We start from the raw sequence: 22,649 nt of genomic DNA, 5'->3' as shown, positions 1-22,649 counted from the left end.
TGGATTGGACGGAATTACTTATAACCTATAAGGGTGAGTTCAGATTCCCTTCCCGGGTGCACTCTGTTACTAGAAACACTATAGTATATGTTACATACACTATAGCACTTCTTGTATTAGAGTGCACCCGGGTAAGAAATCTGAACGCAGCCTAATGTATATGTTCGTAAGTGATGCAGCGGGTAACTGATAAGTGTTTGAAAGAAGGAGAGTTTATAGCGAAGAAGATGAAAATACCGAATGTGCAACAGAGAATCTGTGAGAATAATATTTAATATTGTTAAGAATAATAAAAATCGACATCATTTGAAAGTGTAAAATTATAATTGTTTATTCTTGTATAGGATAAAAAATGTGGATATTGTGGATATATTCTTACACAAAACTTCGATTTGTTACAACATTGTTGGGCCCCTATTCTTGAAATTTTTGCGTATATGTAATTTTTACTGCGCAGCTATTTTATGGTATGATTAAACCTACGAGACTACGTTCCGTCAATTCCGCATTGCGCATACGTTCCATCCCGTGTGACCGCACCATGAGTGTGCTCTGTCCTTGTTATTCCTGAAAGTTGAACAAGAACAAAGAACGCTTATAGCGCTAAATAGCATCTCCTCCTCAAACGCAGCCGAAGTCTATGGTTGATATTACATGTGTTGTACAACAAGCTTTTCAAATACGTTTATTGGTTGGCGAATAGAATATTTCCAGGTTCTCTGTTCTCGTCAACTAATGAATGTATAGAAAAAGCTTGTCGTACGTCACATGTAATATCAATCTAATAGCTCCTGCACACAGGACGTGGTAATACTTGCCGCGCGGCAGAAATCCGCGCGACAGCCAATCAATATGTTGTTTTTCCGTAAGAGCTAGAAGGTTATTACGGAAAGCAATATATTGATTGGCTGTCGCGCGAACTTCCGCCGCGCGGCAAGCATTACTCCTGTGTACAGGAGCCATTATTGCACTAGTTCAGCAATGTAGCTAAAAAGAACAGACCAACTTATTGCACCAGTTCAGCAGTGCAGCTAAAAAGAACAGAGCAAAAATGGCGTAGCGTTTGATTTCAAATTATTCGTTACATGATGGAGGACGTTCTACGAGGTTTGTGAGACGTGAGGAGTAGCCTTGTTCATAAAGGTCGTACAGCGTTTTGTTTAACATACTAGTTAAACGATATATATTTATTTACGCACAATGGAGAATTTCATAAAAATTGAAAAAATCGGAGAAGGTAAGAGCACATGGGAACAATAATAATCTATAATAATTTTGTTGTTAATTACCTATGTTGTACTGTGTAAAATTAAATGATATTGATCTTTTCAGCATTAATTAATGTTATATAGCCACACAAATTGTGTACATAATTATCTATGATATATTTATAATTGAAAAACACATTCTTCCTTCCTATCATGCACCTAGTTCTTGTAGATTATGCTTGTTCTTGTATATTTATAACATTATAAATATTTTTAATAAATTGATATTTTGTGAATTTGTTTCTTATCATGCATGATTAAAGAAAAAATATATTTAGTTATATCTTTAATATGGTTATATTTTTAAAAGAGGATTTATTAAATAGCCACAAATATCCTTGAGAAAGATATGGTAATGTATTCAAAGAAAAGAAAAATATTTGGTTACATCTTTACATAGGTCTTATTAGTAGACAATTTAATTAATCATATAAACATAGTATAGTATCTTCAGATTAAAATATTCCTTAGGTACATATGGAGTAGTATATAAAGGAAAACATAAAAAAACTGGAGAAATTGTAGCTATGAAGAAAATTCGCTTAGAAAGCGATGATGAGGGAATACCATCAACCGCTATCAGAGAAATTTCACTACTTAAAGAATTGAGTCATCCAAATATTGTGAGTTTAATTGATGTATTGATGGAAGAATCAAAACTATATCTTATTTTTGAGTATTTGACTATGGATCTGAAGAAATATATGGATACTTTAGGCAACAAGTTAATGGAACCAGATATGGTCAAGTCATATTTATTTCAGGTTTGTATATATAAAGAGATTCTTTATTTTTTTTAGTAATACTGTACTTGTCTCATTATGCATATAAGTATCATGTTATAATGTTTGTGAATGTTATAATACTCTGAAATTTCTACTAAGAACTGATGGTGTAGTAACATTAATACAAAAGCTTATTATTTTAGATCACACGTGCGATTCTGTTTTGTCATAAGCGCAGAATATTACACCGTGACTTAAAACCACAAAATTTGCTTATTGATAAATCTGGAGTTATTAAAGTAGCAGATTTTGGATTGGGAAGAGCCTTTGGAATCCCAGTTAGAATATATACACATGAAGTAGTGACATTGTGGTATAGAGCACCTGAGATTCTCCTTGGTGCTACCAGATATTCCTGCGCAATTGATATGTGGAGTATTGGATGTATTTTTGCAGAGATGACAACGAAAAAGCCATTGTTCCAAGGAGACAGTGAGATAGATCAACTGTTTAGGATATTTCGGTAAGATTTTTATAAATTGTCATTAATAAGAACTATTGTTGCCATTGAGGGATTGTATAATGATGATGCTGTTTACGTTGTAGAATACTGAGAACACCTACAGAAGATATTTGGCCAGGAGTCACACAGCTATCAGATTACAAAGCGACGTTTCCGAATTGGATGACAAATAATTTGGAATCTCAGGTGAAGAGCTTGGACAAAAATGGGCTGGACTTGTTACAGTCTATGCTCACGTACGATCCTGTGTACAGAATATCTGCACGAGCGGCATTGCTGCACCCTTACTTCAAAGATTTAGATAAATTGAAAATACCAGCTGCATAAAACAAACAAAAGTACGTCGAAAGAATAAAAATTTTGTATGATTAGTTTTAATTGCCTGAACGGGATTTATTTTATAAAAGATTTAATTGGTAATTTAGTCACACATTTCGTACATTAGTATGTGTTTAATTGGTTCACATTTCAGTAACCTTAATTAAGGCTCCTGGCCCCTCGCATTGTGTTAGAATAAAAGGGGAGTGCATGGAATATCTTACAAATTTGTTTTAATTGTTACAAATCAATTGTTCAATTTGTTACAAATCGATCGAGAGTGTTATTTTATGGATATATTTATTTTAACGTATTTTGCAAGAATTTTTAGTATACATTTTCTCGCTTCTGACATCATTAAAAAAAAAGAGATAAACAGGGCGAGAGGCCAGGAGCCTTAACGTTATATATATTCAAATTCATGTTTTAATTGTCAATTTGGCTTACCTCATTGTACAATTTGTCATGTAACATTCCACATGCATCTTTTAACACATTTTTTAATGAAAGATATCTTCAAGATCCTTTTTGAAGATTTTTAAAATATCAATTCTCCCGAATAGATTATACCAATTGTAATTATACCACTTAATTTAATTTACGTCTTATTTTCTTTTATACGGTTTATAATTGTAAACGGACTAATAGTATAAGGCAGGATTGATATCTTGTAACAAGATTTTATTATTATATGCATTTATTCTATTACATACTGATAATTAAAATATCACAAATTGCTTACAAGTGCCTTGCACTTACAAGTGCCTTAGCACAAAATACATATATTCTTAGAAGAATATGGCATTGCTTATAAGAGTTTGCACTTAATGTATGTTTTGCACTTTAAATAAATAATATTTTTATTCTAGCAATAAAATCAAGCCTTGAGAAATGCACTCTCCCCGAATATCGACAACAAAGATTTACATTTGAGTGAAATTCATAATGTTGCAACTTCACGATTTCAGTGATTAACAATATGCATAGAAAATGTGGAATCATAAAATGTACTGTTCATTATCTGTTGTTACACCATGTTTTAATTTGAATCCCATTTAGACTGAGTTTAAAGTTAATTATAGTTAAGTTAAATTGAAGTTTGAATCATGTAAATTGAATCATGTAAATTGAATCATACTGTGTACATAACAGAACAATAAATATCGTGGTCTATTATGTACATATTATCACAGAATTAACATTCAAATTACATGAAAAGTAAAGGAAGAACTTTCATATCTTACATATAAGGGAATCACAGTGATTCTCAGAAATATTTGATATTGTTACGTAGCTTGTATGTCGATGCGTCATCGCACTTATCCACTCAACCAAGTGTTACAATAACGATAATCTCAGATTTTTTTTAAGAGAAAGAGATGTGTGATGTACATTTGGTTTCAACACGGTTTAAACACATTCTCGATGCAGTTTGAGACACAATTGCAGATCCAATGAGAAAACTTGTTTTTCACTATTTCCCGGAAGTTAAGCTGTTTCATTGCCCTATTGGTTGCATTCCAGACTATATCGAGAAAATAATGTCCAAACTATGTCGAAACCAAGTGTATATACGTCGACGTATATAGATATACTTCTTGTCGTGATACTGAATTTATCATATATATGGAAAAGAAAAATGAATCATTGTAGTGACTGATTCGTGGAGAACGATACATTATGCATCTTGGTATTAGTTGCTATGATACATCTCGGTGAATGTATGCGTGTCCTGCAATTGGTTCGAGAGTGGGGTACTGGCCACATAAAGTCCGTCTCTCCATTGAAACTTCGGTTTATAGCACGAGCACATAGACTGGCAGCAGCAGCTTCTACAGTGAGTACGCATTCTCGAGCTTGTATATAGCTTTCAATTTCTTTTCTCAACACATAAATCGTTTATCTCTATTCTCGCAATATAAAGCTACAATGAGTGCATATATATATTATGTCTTTATTTAAATTTCTATTCGTTTTTCTTTTGTACACCTTGTATTATTATTATTATCTTGCTTTGTCCTTACGTGTATTCGAATAAAGAATATTGTTTGTTTTCTGCGCGACATATAATTGAACGGAGTGACAGTTTTAATGAAAATAGAATAGTCTTTTCGATAAAAAGAAAAACATGATCTCTTTTCGTGAAGTAAATTCCGAATCACGTAGTAGTGATAGAGTTTCCTATGTGAGAGCAAAAGATGACTATTGATTTGGAATAAGACACGTATTGGGAATAAAAATATTTGTGACACGAAGCAATAGGTCGTGCGGGTCGATTTTAATCTTACACTTGTATCAACGAGCTCTGTCGTAGTATTGTATAAAATAAGAGGAAAAGACGACGGATGTGCACACATTTGCTATTTAGATGAACACACAATTACAAACTCAGAGGTCTTTGATCCGTGACGCGTGTCAATGCGAATGATTCACGTCCCACCGGTTGTACTTGAAATCCAAGATCACGTTTGTGCGCGCAAGTTTAACGATCGTTTTACATGCCAAGTGTGGTGCATTAAACACAGATTGTTACGTAGCAGGAAGTTGCATTTAAATTGCAAAAAACTATACGTCACTATTTCCGTTAAAATCTCTACTGTTGCGTCGAAAATTAATTTCCATTTGTATCAAAGATTCTCATTGAATTGTGATGCTATATGTAATGCATTTGTTTCGTTTTTGAAACTTCGAGCATTGACCTAATTTACAATTATTGTATTTTCCACACGACATTTCTTAAACAATGTGACTTGATAAACACAGGAAAAATTCATTTCTAATCGCATTACCGTCTAAGTTTCGTTTTGGAAATATTCAGTTATTTTAATAATATTCGTTGCGTAAATATTCAGTGAACACGAATTATCAATAACATAACATCAATGATATAATTTTCTACTCAATAATGTCAATGCCATATAACGCGACTGTTGTATAACATTACATTATTGAGTAAGAAATTACATTCCACTACTAACATTAACGTTATGTTACTGATAGTTACTGTCCAGACAACATAATGTCTAAAATCGGGGCATAAATAATAAAATAATAATAATAATAATAATAATAATAATAATAATAAATAATAAGACATTTATACGTAAATCGTCTGAAAGCCATCTTAAAGATGATCTCTAATATCCCGATTTTAGACATTATGTTGTCTGGGTGTTTACGGAGTAAATGCTTACTCATTGATATCGACATTTCATATCGAATTTCGAGAAAACCCGACAATCGTACGACCACAGTCTCTGAATATATCCGAATTGCGTCCAAGCTATTTATCTTTTGTTCCTTTCAGAAGATGCAGTCCCTGACCTGGTACTTGGCATTGGCAACATGCATTGCTTTTGCGCAAGGTCATACGTATCATATGGGCTCTTGTCCCATCGTGGAACCCATGCAGGGTTTTCAAATGAATAGAGTAAGATGAATAAGTTTATAATCTTCGCGGATATTTGCGATACCGAGATGCCGCTCAATAACCGCTGACTAATCCCACACAGCATCCAAAACATATCATAGAGATATCCTAAAAATATATTTGGGATATGCGACATATTATAGGGATATCTTTAAGATATCGCTATGATGTATTTGGGGTATTTCTGCTGTGTGGGATGACGTGACTTACACCGAAGAAAAAGTCTGGATGTTTTAACCAAATTTTTAGTGAAAAATAAACGAACCAATAATGCGGATTGGGGTTACCAGAATTCTGTTTAAACTAATAAGATTTCTGATTAACTTGAACAGGATTTTGGTAACTTCGATTGAAATTTTCTAGTTCGTTCATATTTCACTACGGTATTAATTATGAATTTTTTCACGGAATCAATTATCATATTTCACGGAATTGATAATACTCGATCTTAGTTATCATATAATTTTTGTCTCTAGTATGGAAATTATGAAAAGTGAATAATTTTGCGGTACTTGGAGGCAATCATGAATCTTTTATTCGAATGTATATTAGTGTGAAAAAAGTGAAAAAGAAAAAAGACATATCCATATATATATTTTAAAGCTTTTTCCTTTTTCACACTAAAGGAAAAGATTCATGAGTCTCGGAAATTTGGTTAATCCAGCCAAACGTTTTTTTCCCTCCAGGACATATTTTGTAAAATATTTTGGCCCGTATTCTGTTTTCTTTTAACGATAAATGAGCCTCTAAAAGTGGCTTATAAGTTTTCTGATTGGCTATGAGTCACTTTTAGACCCAGATAGCATAAAATCTCCTGAGGACGTCCTGAGGACGAAGAAATGTCTTCAGGACTTCCTCAGGATATATTCTGGATATTTGTTGGACATATATGCTGTTAGGGGAGGCTCATTTATCGTTAAGAGAGAATTCAAAATACGGACCTAAGTCTGATACATTTGTGTCTATTATTATCTACACGTAGATATCAGTTTTGAGTTGAGTTGCGTTATCCAAACAGTACAAATTATTAAAAAATATTTGAAATATATATAAAAGAAGTTTAAAAGAAATAGGATATCTTTTTGATGTTTTTAAAATGTTTTTTAGTAGTTTGTGTCGTATGGATATGCTTCGCTAAAATATAATCTTATTTTAAAAAATTTGATAGAATTATAGACAAGAAAAATCTATGTAACCTAATCGAGCTTTTGGTAAAAAATGATGAAATTCCATACAGACATGTATTCAGATAAATATTTAATTACTTAGTATAATATTTAATAGTTAAAAGTAAGTTACGATATAAAACAATATTGACAAAATTGATAACTTTTTACATGAGATGAAATGTGAGAAATTGAAATTTCTGGTAGAAATGACAAGCTCAACCAAAGTCGTGTAATATTATAATGAAATTTGTATATATTTCTGTCGATCTCTGGATTTTTCAAGCAAAATTTCTCAATTGCGTAATCGATTTCATTCGATGATAATCGGCGGTAATCGATGAAAATTTTCAGTTCTTGGGTATATGGTACGTCGTCCAGAAAACGTCAACGGCCAGTAAGTGTATCACCTACAACTACACACGAGGTGAGGAGCCAGGCGAATACTTCATAACGCAGGATTCGGATCATCCAATCTTAGGTAAGTTGATCGAGATCGATACACGATCGCGGGGAGAGTCACGTAATGAGCGAAGGGAAACGGTTCGTCTTCTGCGACAAACGCATAGGACCCATTCGACGATCATAAAAGCCCGTCAATGGGATAAACGTCTAGCAAGTGGGATGAATTATCCGTAATTGTGCGATACATATGTGCAGGTCTTACGTCATTGAAGCACGAATATCACTATACCGGTGAGCTGAGTGTACCGGAACCTAGTACTCCAGGACGCATGGAAGTCCGTTTTCCTCTTAGTAAGTATTCGGTTAAAACAATTTGCATTATAGTATTAAGATTCAGAAGGAGAAAGATATCAGAAAAATTATCTCCCATCTTTTTTTTTTACGAAACAATAAGTTTTCTCTGCTGAGCTGCATTAGTTTGCCTTAGCTTTCTTCTTCTCTTTCTTCTCCCATCAAGGCAATACTTATTTCTTTTTAAGTTTCGAAAATGTACGTTATACAAAGATATCTGGATATCTTTGGAATGTCTCTAGGACGTTTTTTGGATATCTATATTGTACGCGTAGTTCAGCGATAAAGAACGGACTTAATTTATCTTAGAAAGTGAAAGAGAAGACTGTTTCGTATAAAAATAATCCTGCATGTTATTTCCAAGTGAAGAGATATTTGTATGGAAAAATACTTCTGATCGCTTAAATATTCTTGCAAAATATCCCGAAAATTATTTTGTCCCCTTGACAGTCAATAAATAGCCGTAAAATTAATATGACATGTGCTGCGTTCGAAAACACGCACTGTGTGCACACTATTAGACGATAGCCGTTGGAGTGAACGAAATACAAGAATGAGATAAAAAGAGAGGGAGAGTACTCGAGTGACTTTTCCGAACGCAGCCATGCAATCTTCTTTTTTAATTTATCTTTTCCCATGATTCTACCACGTTCATTTTGCGGCTATCATTCATTTATTGACTATCAAGGGAAAAGGATAGTTTTCAAAACATTTTACAAGTATACTCAGCGATCTGAAATGTTCTTTTATACAAATATTTTTTCATTTGAAAATGATACGTAAGAATTTTCAACGTGCCACTTCTCGCTTCTCTAACGTCACAATCTAATAACGCAGCCGCGGAGAGTAGCCAGGAGCCTCAAAACGTATTCTCAAAACTTCTTCCTCTGCGTATGTTGCAATGACAGGACATTAGCTGGAGAGCATGTGGCCTACATTCTAATTTCGCGAAAAACTACTCCTGTATTCTCCGCTAATGGCTCTCATTCGAGCAACGAATTACAAGTTAAGCTTCCGTGTTGCGTAATTAAGGTTTTACGTTTAGGTGTGGCCGGAAGCGCATCCCACGTGGTGTTTATGACGGACTACGATAATTACGCCGGCATATTCACCTGCCAGAAGCTGGCGTTCGCTCATCGGCAAAGCGCAACGATCCTCTCGAGGACTCGGATGTTGGATCAGGCCCAGGTGGATAAGATACGCCATAGATTGAGCCAATACGGCGTTGATCCGTTCGATCTGAGCATTATCTCGCAGACAGATTGTCCGCGTGGAAACAACAGTCTAGACATCAACGTCGATCCCAACACCTTCACCTCCGAAAACATCGGCAACGTGGTGCGCAAAGCCGGCGAGAAGCTCGGCGACGGAGTACAATGGATCAGCCAAACCGGAAGTCACGTTTATCATAAGTTAACCGGAACCGAAGAAAGCGATCATACGTCATCAACGTCGCATGAGAATAGCGAAGTCACAGCGAATGTTAGGAGGACCGGCGGTAAATACGAAACTAACGAGGTGGAGTGGATCCCTTAAGTGCTGCCTGAGCAATTTCGTTAATCTTTTTTATTTCACTGTTATACATTAGTCGTAGACTTATCTTTTTTATTTCACTGTTATACATTAGTCGTAGATCTTAATACGATTAGACATAGACGTAGTGAGCGATGATAGGGCCATTAAGATATTTCTTTTGATGCACGTATAACTTTCTATTGTACTGGAGAACATATGTAGTACTTGAATGCATATCTATAGAATCACAATAAGAAAGAATCCAGATAGCTTCTCAAAGACATCTTATATGTATAAAAATACATGAGAAATAAAAATAAATAAAACCTCTTCAGACAGTATTTATAACAAGGATTTTATATTTAGAATTGTCTTAAGTTCATCTTCAGATCCTATGTAGCCAGTAAAACCGTTTTTATGGAGAACTCACACCTTGGAAAAAAGCAGAATTAGTTATACCTGACCATCAGTACGAGTTCTGATTGGCTTCTACTTTCTTGCTTTCTGCTTTTCTGTCAAGGTGTGAATGCACCCTTAGACTTTAGACCTTATTCATAATCATTATTCATAGTCAGATATATTTAAGATAAGACGATCTTAAATGTTATGTCAATTGTTTTATGAAATATCCTGAAAATGAACTTCGGATAATCCTAAATACAAAATTCGTCTATGAGTACTGCTTTCAAGCGACTGAAGATGAACTTAAGGCGAGTTTAAATATAAAATCAGACTGAATACGGCCCTTAGGCATTTTTATAAATGGATTATACTACTGGCTGTCCTATTCATCTATGTTGTAAATGATTAAAAATAAAAGAAAATTTATTTTTTTTAATAGTATGTATTAGAGCAATATCTATCTTGATGTATATAATAAAATTTTTTGCTAAATACAATTGTCTATTTATTATGTTTATATGCTTTCTTGTGCAAGAATATAATTAATGGTTTATATTGATTTTCCCCGTTATTATTTCATGTCCCATCACTATGCTCTAAATCTATTAGATTACTGAAAGCTCTAGTGCTCTCTAAATATCTATTATAACGATAATTGCCTACTTGAGCAACACAAAATATTGGGCTAATGTTAAATTTGTAATGGCCAACCGTTGGACAGACAACCAATTATGTATTGTTCAGGCATCAATATTCAGCAAATATCTAGATCCACATAGCACAAGATTTAAAAGATGTCCCAAAGACATCCAGAGGATTGCTAAATGTCCGCATAAATATCCTAAAAATATTCTGAGGACTTCTAAATATCCACACAAGTCCCCAAGATATCCTTTCAAGATCTTATGCTATGAGGGGAACATCTTGAAGACATTCTAGAGATAAAAAAGCAAATAAGATATCTTTCAGATGTCTCTGGGATACATTTTGGACATTTATATGGATATCCGGGAAAAAAAAAGTTCAGATAAAAGCCAGATATAGATTTTGTCAAGATATGATCAGATATAATCAGATATAACGTTATATGTGATTCAGATCTATCCATATATAATCATATATAATCATATATAATTGTATATATGATTATATATTATTATATGTGGACAGATCTGAATAATATATAACGATATATATGATTATATCTTGACAAAATCCATATCTGGTTTTTGTCTGAACTTTTTTTTCCCGGATAGGTAGATTTAAAATATCAATATATACAAAGAAAAAAATATATAAGATTTAATAAAATAAAAGTAAAAATTTAAAGAATAGGCAAAGCTATCACTGATAAAATTTCTTGTATATAAATTTATATAAATTTATCAAAAGGAGATGCGCGAGATCGTAATATACAAAGTGACTCCACTAAGTTTAATGTCAAAGGTCATAGTTATTCGTGTAACCACCTACGTACTCTAAATTTCTCGTCGGTGAGTTTCGCGATGGATCTGAGAAAATTAATCGCGCTTCTCTTGTGTCGGGGGTGCTCCACATAAGCAGTCGCCGTTAGATGATTTGGGTTCTCCCCTAATGTGTGTGTAACGCGACTGGTGTACGCGTTCGTATATGCGCGACCGCAAATATTAACATCCTGACGTCTCATTCGAACCATCAGTCTGATAGTAACTGTTGAGGAGTGACAAACCAATTTCGCGGTTGCGACGATCGTCTTGGAAGTTTTCGAATGCAAACACATCAATTCGCTGCAAGATCCAAATCACCGACGAACCTCAACGTATGTACGCTCCAAAATTAACGCACGAATATTTTATTTAATAATCGAAACATTTTTTCGCTGACGCGCTTCTAATATCGCTCGCATTCGCTATCTCTTTTTCGCAATAAAGTTAGCTGATGCACGATTTAGTCTTGATGCGACATTATACTTTTCATTAGTAAAATATTAAAGTGATAAGCCAAGCTTTACGTATATCGGTATTTATTTTGTTCTTTTCTTTGTAGTAAGTGTAACGATGCATTATTTATGCGAACATAATTTCATACATTCATTTTTCATGACTGTTTTATCACCGCGGAATTTTCCAACGCGCTATCGAATTGTTGCGACAAGTCTAATTGAAATGCATGATGGTTATCTTGTTCTCGATCTTTCGCGCCGACTGGAAATTATATAGGAGAGTTCCAGATTTTTTATAAAAAAGAAAGAAAAAAGAAAGAAACTCTGTGCAGTGTAAGCAGTAGCCTTCACGCAATAACGTATTCTCGTCGCCACGATATGGTCTTAGCCATTCAGATTCAATAACGCTATTTCGATATATCAGCCATATCCATTTCTATTAAGTTTGCTATGTTAAAGCTATTTTATAACAGTTGATCTTTAATCCGTGATAATTCGTCTGTGCATCGCTAAATGTCCTCTCATTAATCCTCTCATTGTGATAACACTTTAAGCAAATAAGTTTGCACGATAATGATGCTTTTCGGCAGAATCTAATGGTCATTTCAACAACAACGCGTTGTCTCGCGCGAAATTTATGACTGTTTCTTCTGAGCCGACAAAACGTAGCCGCACACTCTCCTCCTTGCCGGTTTGTTACGCACTGCAGCAACGGGCTCGACGGCGCCACGGGGGTGGCTCTCGCAGGGTGCGCAGTTTAGACTGACGGCGGTGACCTCGCGCATCCGCTACGTCTCCGTAGCGTATTTCTTCTTTCAGTCGCATTCGCGTATTTCCCGGTTCCAGACAGTCTCGGAACCGCGACGGCCTCGTATTACGCATTCGCGATCGCGCCTCCGGGTGAGCGACGTAAAGCAGGCCGATTCAGTCAACTGGTTTACCTTCGAGGCTGCACTTCGTCGCATCGCTTTCGACACGAATATTCGTGGCCCGTGTTACAACATACTGGTTAGGAAGGTGCAATATGCTATGGTAAAATATATACATTTCATGAAAAAGAAAAACGTGCGGTATACCGCGGAGATACGAAGGTGGTTCAAATTTAAATACGAAATATGCGCCTGGAATACACAGCCCCTAAACTGCCGCGGGTGCGGATTCTTCTAATCACCAGTGGCGCTATTTGGTTCTGAATTTAGTTGCACATATCTCATAAATAAATTACACTTCAAATTTAAGTTACCTTTGCATGTGTCGGTAATTTCATTTCGATTTTATAACGTTCCGATTTTTTAGCCCAATTTCCAACCGAAATTTTCTAACATTTCTGTTAAAAAAGAGATTGATATAGATTTCAGAGTATCAAAATAGGCGTTAAATGGAATATTGAGGTCGAAAATAGAAAATCAAGATGTCGATTTGAACTCAATCACATTAATAAAATAATATATAAGTCGAAAAAAAAACTGTATATAGTATATAAATTTTTTGAATTTAAGGTAATATCCCGAGTCAAAATTTTAACTTTACTTTTGGCTTGAACTTTCTAACATCTGCATATCCTAAAGGATCAATGTATGTGTTTAATACATGGAAACTAAAGTCTTATTTGGTGCCTCTAAATGGCAGAAAACGCACAAATAGCCCAAATAAAATAAAAAATGCTATTTAAGCAATTAACTTTGCCGAAAGAGGTTAATATAACAAATTCAGAATATCAAAGTTAAATTATTAAATTGTATAACGAGGTCGAAAGTAGAATTAAGATTTTGATTCGGGTTATGGAAGATCCGACGGGGGTGCTAAAATTTAACTTTGCTGTGTTAATTTTGATTTATTCCGAACACTCTTACGAGGCGATAAATATGCCTTAAAAGCTATTTGTTATTATTATTATTGATGAATAATTTATTTAGCGTTTTAAGATATATATTTTTAATCAAAGACTAATATAAATGCAATTCACTATAATTTTCTACGATTTTCAAGTTTATTTATACACAAGTAAGCTTGAGAATTGCATGAGCATTTTAATTATAATATTAATGCATGTATATGTGACGACCATATCCATGGCATATTTTAGCACATATTTTCATCTTCGAATCTGTCGTATTCACTTTCGAATCCATCGAAGCCCGGCGATGTATTTCATAAGAGGTAACGATCTGTTGGAAATAACTGGATGCGATTGCATTGTCGTTGTGGCTTTCGATCTACGTTCGAACTGTACTCTTGAATAAAAGCTTGAATACTTTTTCGATAAATTTTAAAGAACTTTCGTGTCTCACGTGTTTCACGTGTTTTACTCTTTTATAACCTTGCCGTTAAGAAAACATTGCATAAAATTATAATACAGTCATTAAGCAACGCGTTGCTGAGTAATAAAAGATAAAAGCTTGTGTTTTTATATATCGTCGTAAAAATTGTATTGTCGAAAGATAAGAACATAGATACAACTAATGTCGTATAAGTGATATTTTTGTATTTTTATGCTCTATACAGTGTCACGTCTTTCATGCGGGTCGGTTGAACTGATTTGATAATCGCGATTAGCAATCAACGATGACCGCACGGGACGCATAGTTATACGTCATAGTCGTCCAGACTGCGTCCAATTATAATAAAGCTGTCCCGCTGGCACACATCAACGCAGGTTCAAGAGACAAGTTCGTCAACGATTTTCGTTGACCTACATTGTTGGTTATACATCGGGGAACGCGTACAAGTCAATAATGTACATATTCTTTGCAAACTTTTAAAGGTAACAATAAGAAACTTCTAAAAATAAAGGATAGAGTTATTGAAATTTTATTTATTTCAGCTTAAATTAATTCCGTTTTGTTGTGGAATATTTATCTGAGAAAATTAATCTGTTTTTTGTTTCTGGTGCCGTAAAATATTGAGATCGAATATAATTATCTCAATTGTTTTCGCAGTAAATTTATCGTAAAATTTGGAAAATATTTTTGATATCGATATAGATACATATGGTATTTAAAACACTGTTAAATTTTTACAAAGGGAAAGGTTGAGGGAGACTCACCGTTTCTTCTTCTATAGTTTGAATTTTCATATTAATATCATACAAAAATTTAATATCAAATTAATTATTTAATAATAATATAAATTTTTTAAATATTAATATAATAATTTAATATTAATATTTAATATTAATATAATATAATATAACTTACATTTTTAAACCTATCCTTTCTAAAATAGTTTAGACAAGTGACTTACTTTGGAATTTTAATGATGAGAAATAAGCGGCCCTTCTATAGGGAACTTCATATTACAACACGCTGTAACTTTCATTCATGATAGTGTGCGGCTCATAATAACTTCCCAAAAGAATTTTGTTTATTTAGCCATTACTTATTTCTCTAAATTTCTTAAAGTTAAATTTTACTCAAAATATAGAGTGATTATTAACTCACTTGATAATTACTGAGTCAATTCAAATGATTTTTTTACATTTTATTGAGATTGAGTTTTCTACTCTGAATCGTCGAGTAAATATTTTCACTTGAAATTAAAAAGTGAATATGATGTATTCCATAGGTATTGTCATAAAAACACACTCCAATCGATTGAAATATTCTCTCTTGCGATTTTCCCATTATTACTTCGAGCGAAAATATTGCCACTTTTCATTCGTTTTAAGTGAGATTCTACTCCAAAAAATTTATATATAATTTATATATCCAAAGAATATATAATCAGTATTTACTTTTATTTAAATAAAATTGTAGATGATTATTCAGATGAAATTTTGGCGTCATTTTATCTTTTTTAGATAATGAAAATATATATTATCTTCACCTGCATCTTAGAAATTGTTATCTTTACTGAATTATTTAAAATTTGGAACATATTGTTGTAAATGTGTAAAATATTAATAAAATATTTGCTTTTATGTAGTGAACGTTTACGTTAATACTGCCTGTATCGGACTATATTGAGATTAGAATTTCACTAGGATTTGTTTATAATTACGACAAAGTAATAATAAATTTATATAACTCATGAAAATTGTTTATCGAACAATATGAAACATTTATTTCTGCGCAATACTTATCAATAAAAGTTTGAATATATTTTTATATTCCTTTTTAATTGCAACCTTTTTTCATAACTGTTTTTATAAATAACCTCAAAAATAATATTATTTAGATATTATCTAGGTGAATTACTATAGAACTTCATTTTTCATTTAGATACATTCGAGACGAAAAAAATCTTTATCTTTTCTCATGTGAATTTATATAAAATTACCTTAACTTTATCTAGCTAATTTTGAAATGATCTAAGCACAACATAATGCATCCTTAACGATAAATGGTTCTCCTGTTATGAACCAAAGACCAAACTGCACTTTTGTACATCGGAAAGCAAGTAAACCGATATATTTTTGCTGGTGTTAGGAAAAGCGAAAATTATGGAAAAAGAGCAAGTGTTTCGCTCGCATTTTATTCTCGGCTTTTCCCTTCACGCTAGACACGAGCGTAGAGCGAACGGACAAACAGATTTGATCGTCGTGATTCACGATGAGCAATGAGCGCCGGTGCGACATGTACTATATATATAGGTCACTCGTTCAGACTACGTGAGTTAGTTACGGTGCGATCCCGGCGGCATCCCTCAGCGCAGGTTCAAGAGACAAATTCGTCAATGAACCTCGTTGACTTACATCATAGTTGTCGCAAACACACGCGTCCCCTTCGGGGCGCGTACTCTCGGTCTGTTTCGCGCTCGGCCTGAATTAAAACGACCCAAACTGTGTTGTCTATGAATAACGAGGTCGCAGGTCATGCCGATTCTCAGAATTACATGTATCCGTTGAGAGGTGATATCACTTAACCACCTGTCGGTACTTAATCACAGGTGTACTTGGCTGAATGAAACGCGAAGATGCGCATCGCCTATTAATCAACGGCCTCGTTGCGTCCATCACCTTGGAGATGATTACGTCCGCAGCTTCTGTGTTCCATATAATGACAAATAGCAGCGCATTCAGTCGACTATTATCGTTTGCTTGTTAAACGTTGAATCAACGGCCTTGGCGGGATCGGAGAGAGACGTTCCGAGAGTCATTCTCGAGCATCGTCTCGGTCGAGAATATTCGTACTTGGTGTTTGGCTGGGTTAAATGTTCGACCAGTCGGCTTTTTTCTTTTTCTTTCGAAAGCCGCTCTTCACTCGGAGCTCTCGGTAATGTTGATTGAGACACCCGAGAAGGAAGGTTGGACAATCTTCTCGTTCTTGTTCCTTCTCTGTGTCGACGGTGCGCGGCCTTGGAGTTTTTGGACATCCAGCGTCGTCTGTCCGTCGAAATCTCTCCAGTCGTTAACCGCGATTCATTCCGAATGGCTCGATCAATCGTTTCTTATCGTTCACAGATGATCATTTTGTTGGTCCTTCTCCTGCCGGCTCTCTGGACTCAGGTGGTCTATACGAGTGTGTTGGTCGCCGATACAACCATGTCCAGGATGGTAGAGCTGAACGCCGACGCGCCCTTCTGTGCTCTTTACAGTGACCGCGGGATTATCCAGAGAATGGTCCTCGGAGCGGATCCCAAGAAAGTTCGCCAAATGTCCAGCAACCTCGTCGCTGATCTCGAGGAGACTTGCAAGGCTTCGCGCGACAAGGGCAAGGTGAGACACGCCCTTCGTCTTCAACATATATTTGATATAACAAAGTACACCTAAAATATATAGGAGAGACCGGGACTAGTTGATTATCGGGGTAAGTTGACAAAATCAACTTCTACTGTTCTTTGACAGATTTCAGAATCAAGCAAGCAAGGATTTTAAAACCATCTTTGACATCTTGTTTGCTTAATTCTGTAACTTGTTAAAAAATAACAGAAATGAGATGAGGCTAGCGTGCTATATTTGAATTCTACTTTTAATATCTTTCAAATTATATATAAGATTTTGATGAAAAACTACTGTGATATTAAAGACTAATGACACATTACATACAAATTTCAGAATTACTGAAATATTTTGTTTTCGAAATATAGTGGTGGAAAGTTCATAATTTATAATAAAATTTGAAATACATATTTACACACATTTAAATGCATATCTCTTTTTATTATCTGTACATTTCTATTAGATAAACTGACGCATAAATAAAGCATTCATCAAAAAAGTAAATAAATAATAGTTCATTAAATCAATTTTTGCATTTGTAATATTGTGTATATATGTTTGTCGCAATTTCGTTTCAAATTATTAGTGATACTTTTATAGTGAAGTAAATGTATAGAAACATAATTTTGTTTGATAAATATTATGAATGGTCTTCTTGATGCATCGCTGAAAATATGGCATCTAGCGATAAAACTTGAAAAGAAAAATATAATATCAGAGAATATAAATTAATAAAGAATATAATATCAGAGAATATAAATTATCCAGAAGATACTTGAAAAGAACAGAGAAGCTATGAAACATCGAGAATCTTCAAAGCGCGTGAGATTTTCAATACTGATTAATCATATTTTTAGAATACGTATTGTTACATTTTGTAATGGTCATTTCACATTGAATATCACTTGCAAAAATTAGCGTCGTGTATTTCGACTCGATTGCGAACGATAAACTATAAACGTTGTTAAATCATTGCCCTTAGAACCAAATGCCCGGCGGTTTGATATATCCCGGTACCAAATGGTGTGGACCGGGTGATGTGGCCAGTTCTTACGACGACCTGGGTCAACACGAAGCCGAGGACGCTTGCTGCAGGGAGCACGATCATTGCCCATTCACGATAGCGCCACAGGAGTGTATACATGGCATATGTAATAATTCACCATTTACTCGCTCGCATTGCGATTGCGACGCCAAGTTGCGCAGGTGTTTGCAGAAAGTCAATACCGAGGTGGCGAACACTCTTGGCGCGCTTTTCTTCAACATCATCCAAGTTACCTGCTTTAAAGAGAGACGTCCGTGTTCCGAGTGGCAAAGGTATGCATAATCTATTTAAGATTTCATTATTTGATTTATAAACTTGATAACACTTTAATCATTTCTTTATTATTTTTATCCATTCTTTAGAATACCTGTGTTCTTTAGTTAGAACGGTTTGTTATCTTTATTTTGACTACACAGACATATATTTATAATTGACGTTAGTTCCTAATACACATATTTTAGTTGCGATTTGGAATTAGTGAATGCGACGAGTTATTTCTCGGGAGATCCGCCCCATAGACGTGCACTTGAAAGATCGCTACTGAGAAACTTCTTCAACGTGATTAGAAACTTCATAGCAGGACCGAGGAATCTTCGTCAAAATTTTGCTGTGTTCTTGTCAACGAATCACGAAAAATAAAGAGTATTGCGCCGTTTTTATTTCTTCAGCACTTATCAATATTTGGTGACGGTTGGGAGCGTCGTTGTAACTAATCTTGATTGTTTAGCAATTTTAACGTCTTGGTGATGGTCTAGTAGCAATTAATTTTTCAAATAATTTTTCAATAAATTGTTTCGACGGAACTGCGACAAATATCGCTAATGAAATTTGATGATTCGACTTTGATTTTGATGAATGTAATTTATTGCAGGAATGGCTACGCCGAGGCTGTGTCCAATCGTTTGTGCTCACAGTACAAATTTCGACCTAGCGATAAGTACATGCCCCTGATGCCTTTGAATATAAATATATGAATCCGGAAGCGACAGAAGGACAGGCCCGAAAAAGGCTAGCTAAGGAGCCCACACCGTTGTTATGGAGACTATGTTACGACAACGATCACATCGAACGATTATTTACTACATATCAAATTGCCGTCCTTACTGTCGCGCACCAATGTGCATACCATTAAGTAATGCGATTTTTTTAGGAATTAAGTTACTGAGACTGTCCTTTAGAGTCCGCGCATAGTGGAACTGTGTTATCCATTGAATTTATTCCGCTGTACATATTAACTGTAATTGACTCGGAAAAACTACAGCTTGGCCTACATAATCGAGCCTTGCTACATCTATAATCGTTATCGAGAGCAATAAGTGCATCGTATACGAGAGTGCAAGTTAGCGTTAATTGATAACTAATATTATCTTACGCGATATATATATATATATATCTACACGGGGAGAATATATCATAGTTTCTTCCTATATAAATTCTTTTCAATTTTATTATGTTTCTATTAGTGCAGAAATAGACTGTTAGATTGACTTTCTTTAAACTCTGGTTAATCTTAACCGATAGTTAACTGACAGAGTGACTAACTAAGGCCAAGTTTCACAACATCTGTTTAATTTTAACTACCGGTTAAGTCCCAATAGTGATTGGTTAATTCTGATTAATTCTTCTTAATGTCAAATGCGATTGGTCAAGTCCAATGGAATAACCAGCTATTTAAGTTAACTGAAGGTTGTGGAATTGGGCCTAAAATATTTCGAATTCCTTACTTTCTTTCACCTTCTTCTCTAAAAGTAATTTCAATTAGTAACCCTGTTAGTTAACTATCGGTTAAAATTAACCGGAGTTTGTTGGAAATCAATCTCAGTAAGGTCTATTTTGCATAATAAATTTCGTTAGAAACATAACAAATTTTTTAATACCTCATTTCACAGTTCCTAAAATATAAATAACACATATAAAATGAAAGGATAATACATTACTATAGAATGTTAATCTTACAAAATTCTATAGTAAATTTTGTTATAAAATTCTCTTCGTGTAGGAGTGTGCCATAATTATTTGATTTATCATAATTATATATTTTTGCTTTTACACTGTCTGCTCCATTATAATAAAGATACACTGTCTGAAGTATATTGCCAGACAGTACAAGATCTTCAAGGAATATCCTGGGGACTTGCATTTAGAAGTCCTTAGGATATCTTTAGAACGTCTTTGAAAGATTGTGGTGTTTGGGTTTTTTGATTGAATAGGCTAATAATTATTTTTAATAATCTTTTAACTACCCAGATAGCCAACCCAGATAGCACAGAGAATTCTAAAAGAATTCAGTCGTATGTCAGCAATTCTGAGTTAATTTTTAGATACAAAAAGAATTCTTTTCACTGAAATGAACTCTGAAGAATTCTTTTTACATCTGAAAATAAACTCAGAATTGGTGACATAGGACTGAATTCTTTTTGAATTATCTGTGCTATCTGGGAAATCTGCGCGAGCATATTTTGTGCATAGTCTGTTAGCAGTGTCTGTAACAGAAACGTAACAGATTCTACACAATATGTGTTTATTAGACTCTGACGGCAGTTTGGAGAGAGGTTGCTTGCAGAGTCTGCTGACAGATTCTAACGTCAGGAGGATCTACGCGCATTTTGCCGCCAATTTGCCGTTAGAGTTTGTCAACAGACTCCCCAGACAGCACAATGTCTAAAAGTGGGACATAAGACGTCTTTAAGATATCTTTAAGTTGTCTTTAAGACAAGTTTATAAAGTATTATCTTAAAGATGTCTTAAAGTTGCCTTAAAGACATCCTATGACTCGATTTTGGACATTTGTGCCGTCTGGGTCTGTTCACAATCTAACAGCAAATTGGGGATGTAGATGTCTATGAATTTGTTGACAGATTCTACTCGAATTTGTCATCAATCTGACGTCAGTTTGCGCACAGATTGCTTACTGGGTGTTTTGAAATATATTTATAAATCGTAGCGTACATTTCCGCGAACTAATTATATTAAAGCGAAACGGATAATTCAGTAGCGGGAATAATAACATACTAATTAACTATTGACATTTTTCCTACATTTCTTACATGTAATATTAACTCGCGCAATTAAAACAAAGCGTCGATATATGACTTTTGCGATACGATACTTTGCATTACTATATTGTACGAAGATGGCTATGATAATAATTTCAATAAGGGTTTTATAATATTTCCATAAAATATCAATATATTTACTTTTAAGGTCCAAAAAAATTACTTATATTTCTCTAAATAGTCAAATTATCTTTTAGACAGTACAGATCTTCCAAAGGATCTTCTTGAGGACGTCCTGGAAGTGTTCTAAGGATATAAGAACGTCCTCTGAACATCCACAAGACATCCCTTAGAGATGTGTCTAAGCTTATGTTAGAAGAAGGATAAAGGTGACATATTACAATAACAGCATAAAAGATGTTTAGGAGAAAAAATAATATATAACATTTTTATGTTATTTTTGTAATATCCCAAAAGAATTCACATTTATGTCACCAATTCTAAGTTCTTTTTCAGATGCAAAAAGAATTCTTTTTGTATCTAAAAAAGAATTCAGAATTGATAACATAAAAATGAAATGTCTAATGAAGTCTTTTTGAGTTCTATTTGGGATATCACCTTTATCTACTTGCCCTTTCAAGTATGATATAGTTAAAATATATAATAAAAATATAATTTCTTTTAATATGTTCACATATTTTACCTACTACAAAATATTTCATTGTATTTCATTCGCATTTTATAAACAAAACATACAAATTTATTAGTATTGTATATTTCATTTGCCATTCTGTTAAAAAAAACATAACTATAATATTGCAAATTTAATTAAAAAATTTAACTAGAAGAGAGAATATAATAATAATAATAAGATTTCTTTTACATTTTGTACACGCGCGCGACAATACGAAATATCATTCAATAT

The 22,649-nt window shown here is 34.1% G+C and overlaps 3 protein-coding genes across 7 annotated transcripts; all 3 read left to right on the top strand.

The window, feature by feature from the left end:
- The first annotated feature begins 1,200 nt into the window (after nucleotides 1-1,200).
- On the top strand, nucleotides 1,201-3,702 carry LOC116854110 (cyclin-dependent kinase 1). Its single transcript, XM_032835705.1, has 4 exons — nucleotides 1,201-1,237; nucleotides 1,740-2,032; nucleotides 2,197-2,516; nucleotides 2,600-3,702. Exons 1-4 carry the CDS (start codon nucleotides 1,201-1,203, stop codon nucleotides 2,841-2,843), a joined length of 894 nt encoding a protein of 297 aa, XP_032691596.1. The 3' UTR covers nucleotides 2,844-3,702.
- An 819-nt stretch (nucleotides 3,703-4,521) lies between these two features.
- LOC116854109 (apolipoprotein D-like) lies at nucleotides 4,522-10,539 on the top strand. Of its 2 annotated transcripts, none has more exons than XM_032835703.1 (5): nucleotides 4,522-4,671; nucleotides 6,142-6,264; nucleotides 7,785-7,911; nucleotides 8,091-8,186; nucleotides 9,232-10,539. In XM_032835703.1, exons 1-5 carry the CDS (start codon nucleotides 4,537-4,539, stop codon nucleotides 9,720-9,722), a joined length of 972 nt encoding a protein of 323 aa, XP_032691594.1. In that variant the 5' UTR covers nucleotides 4,522-4,536; the 3' UTR covers nucleotides 9,723-10,539. The 2 variants fall into 2 exon arrangements, with proteins under 2 accessions (XP_032691594.1, XP_032691595.1); XM_032835704.1 differs by lacking the exon at nucleotides 4,522-4,671 and adding an exon at nucleotides 4,948-5,019.
- Nucleotides 10,540-11,614: 1,075 nt separating this feature from the next.
- LOC116854097 (phospholipase A2 isozymes PA3A/PA3B/PA5) lies at nucleotides 11,615-22,487 on the top strand. Of its 4 annotated transcripts, none has more exons than XM_032835673.1 (5): nucleotides 11,615-11,901; nucleotides 17,426-17,680; nucleotides 18,666-19,000; nucleotides 19,190-19,370; nucleotides 19,600-22,487. In XM_032835673.1, exons 1-4 carry the CDS (start codon nucleotides 11,851-11,853, stop codon nucleotides 19,365-19,367), a joined length of 819 nt encoding a protein of 272 aa, XP_032691564.1. In that variant the 5' UTR covers nucleotides 11,615-11,850; the 3' UTR covers nucleotides 19,368-19,370; nucleotides 19,600-22,487. The 4 variants fall into 4 exon arrangements, with proteins under 4 accessions (XP_032691564.1, XP_032691566.1, XP_032691567.1 ...); XM_032835676.1 differs by lacking the exon at nucleotides 11,615-11,901 and adding an exon at nucleotides 12,749-13,056; XM_032835674.1 differs by lacking the exon at nucleotides 11,615-11,901 and adding an exon at nucleotides 13,070-17,268.
- The last annotated feature ends 162 nt before the right edge of the window (nucleotides 22,488-22,649 follow it).

This window comes from Odontomachus brunneus, unplaced genomic scaffold (assembly GCF_010583005.1).
Source record: "Odontomachus brunneus isolate Ranch 3 - 2012 unplaced genomic scaffold, Obru_v1 Obru_scaffold_008, whole genome shotgun sequence".
NCBI lineage: Eukaryota > Metazoa > Arthropoda > Insecta > Hymenoptera > Formicidae > Odontomachus > Odontomachus brunneus.
This window is presented reverse-complemented; position numbering and strand designations above follow the sequence as displayed.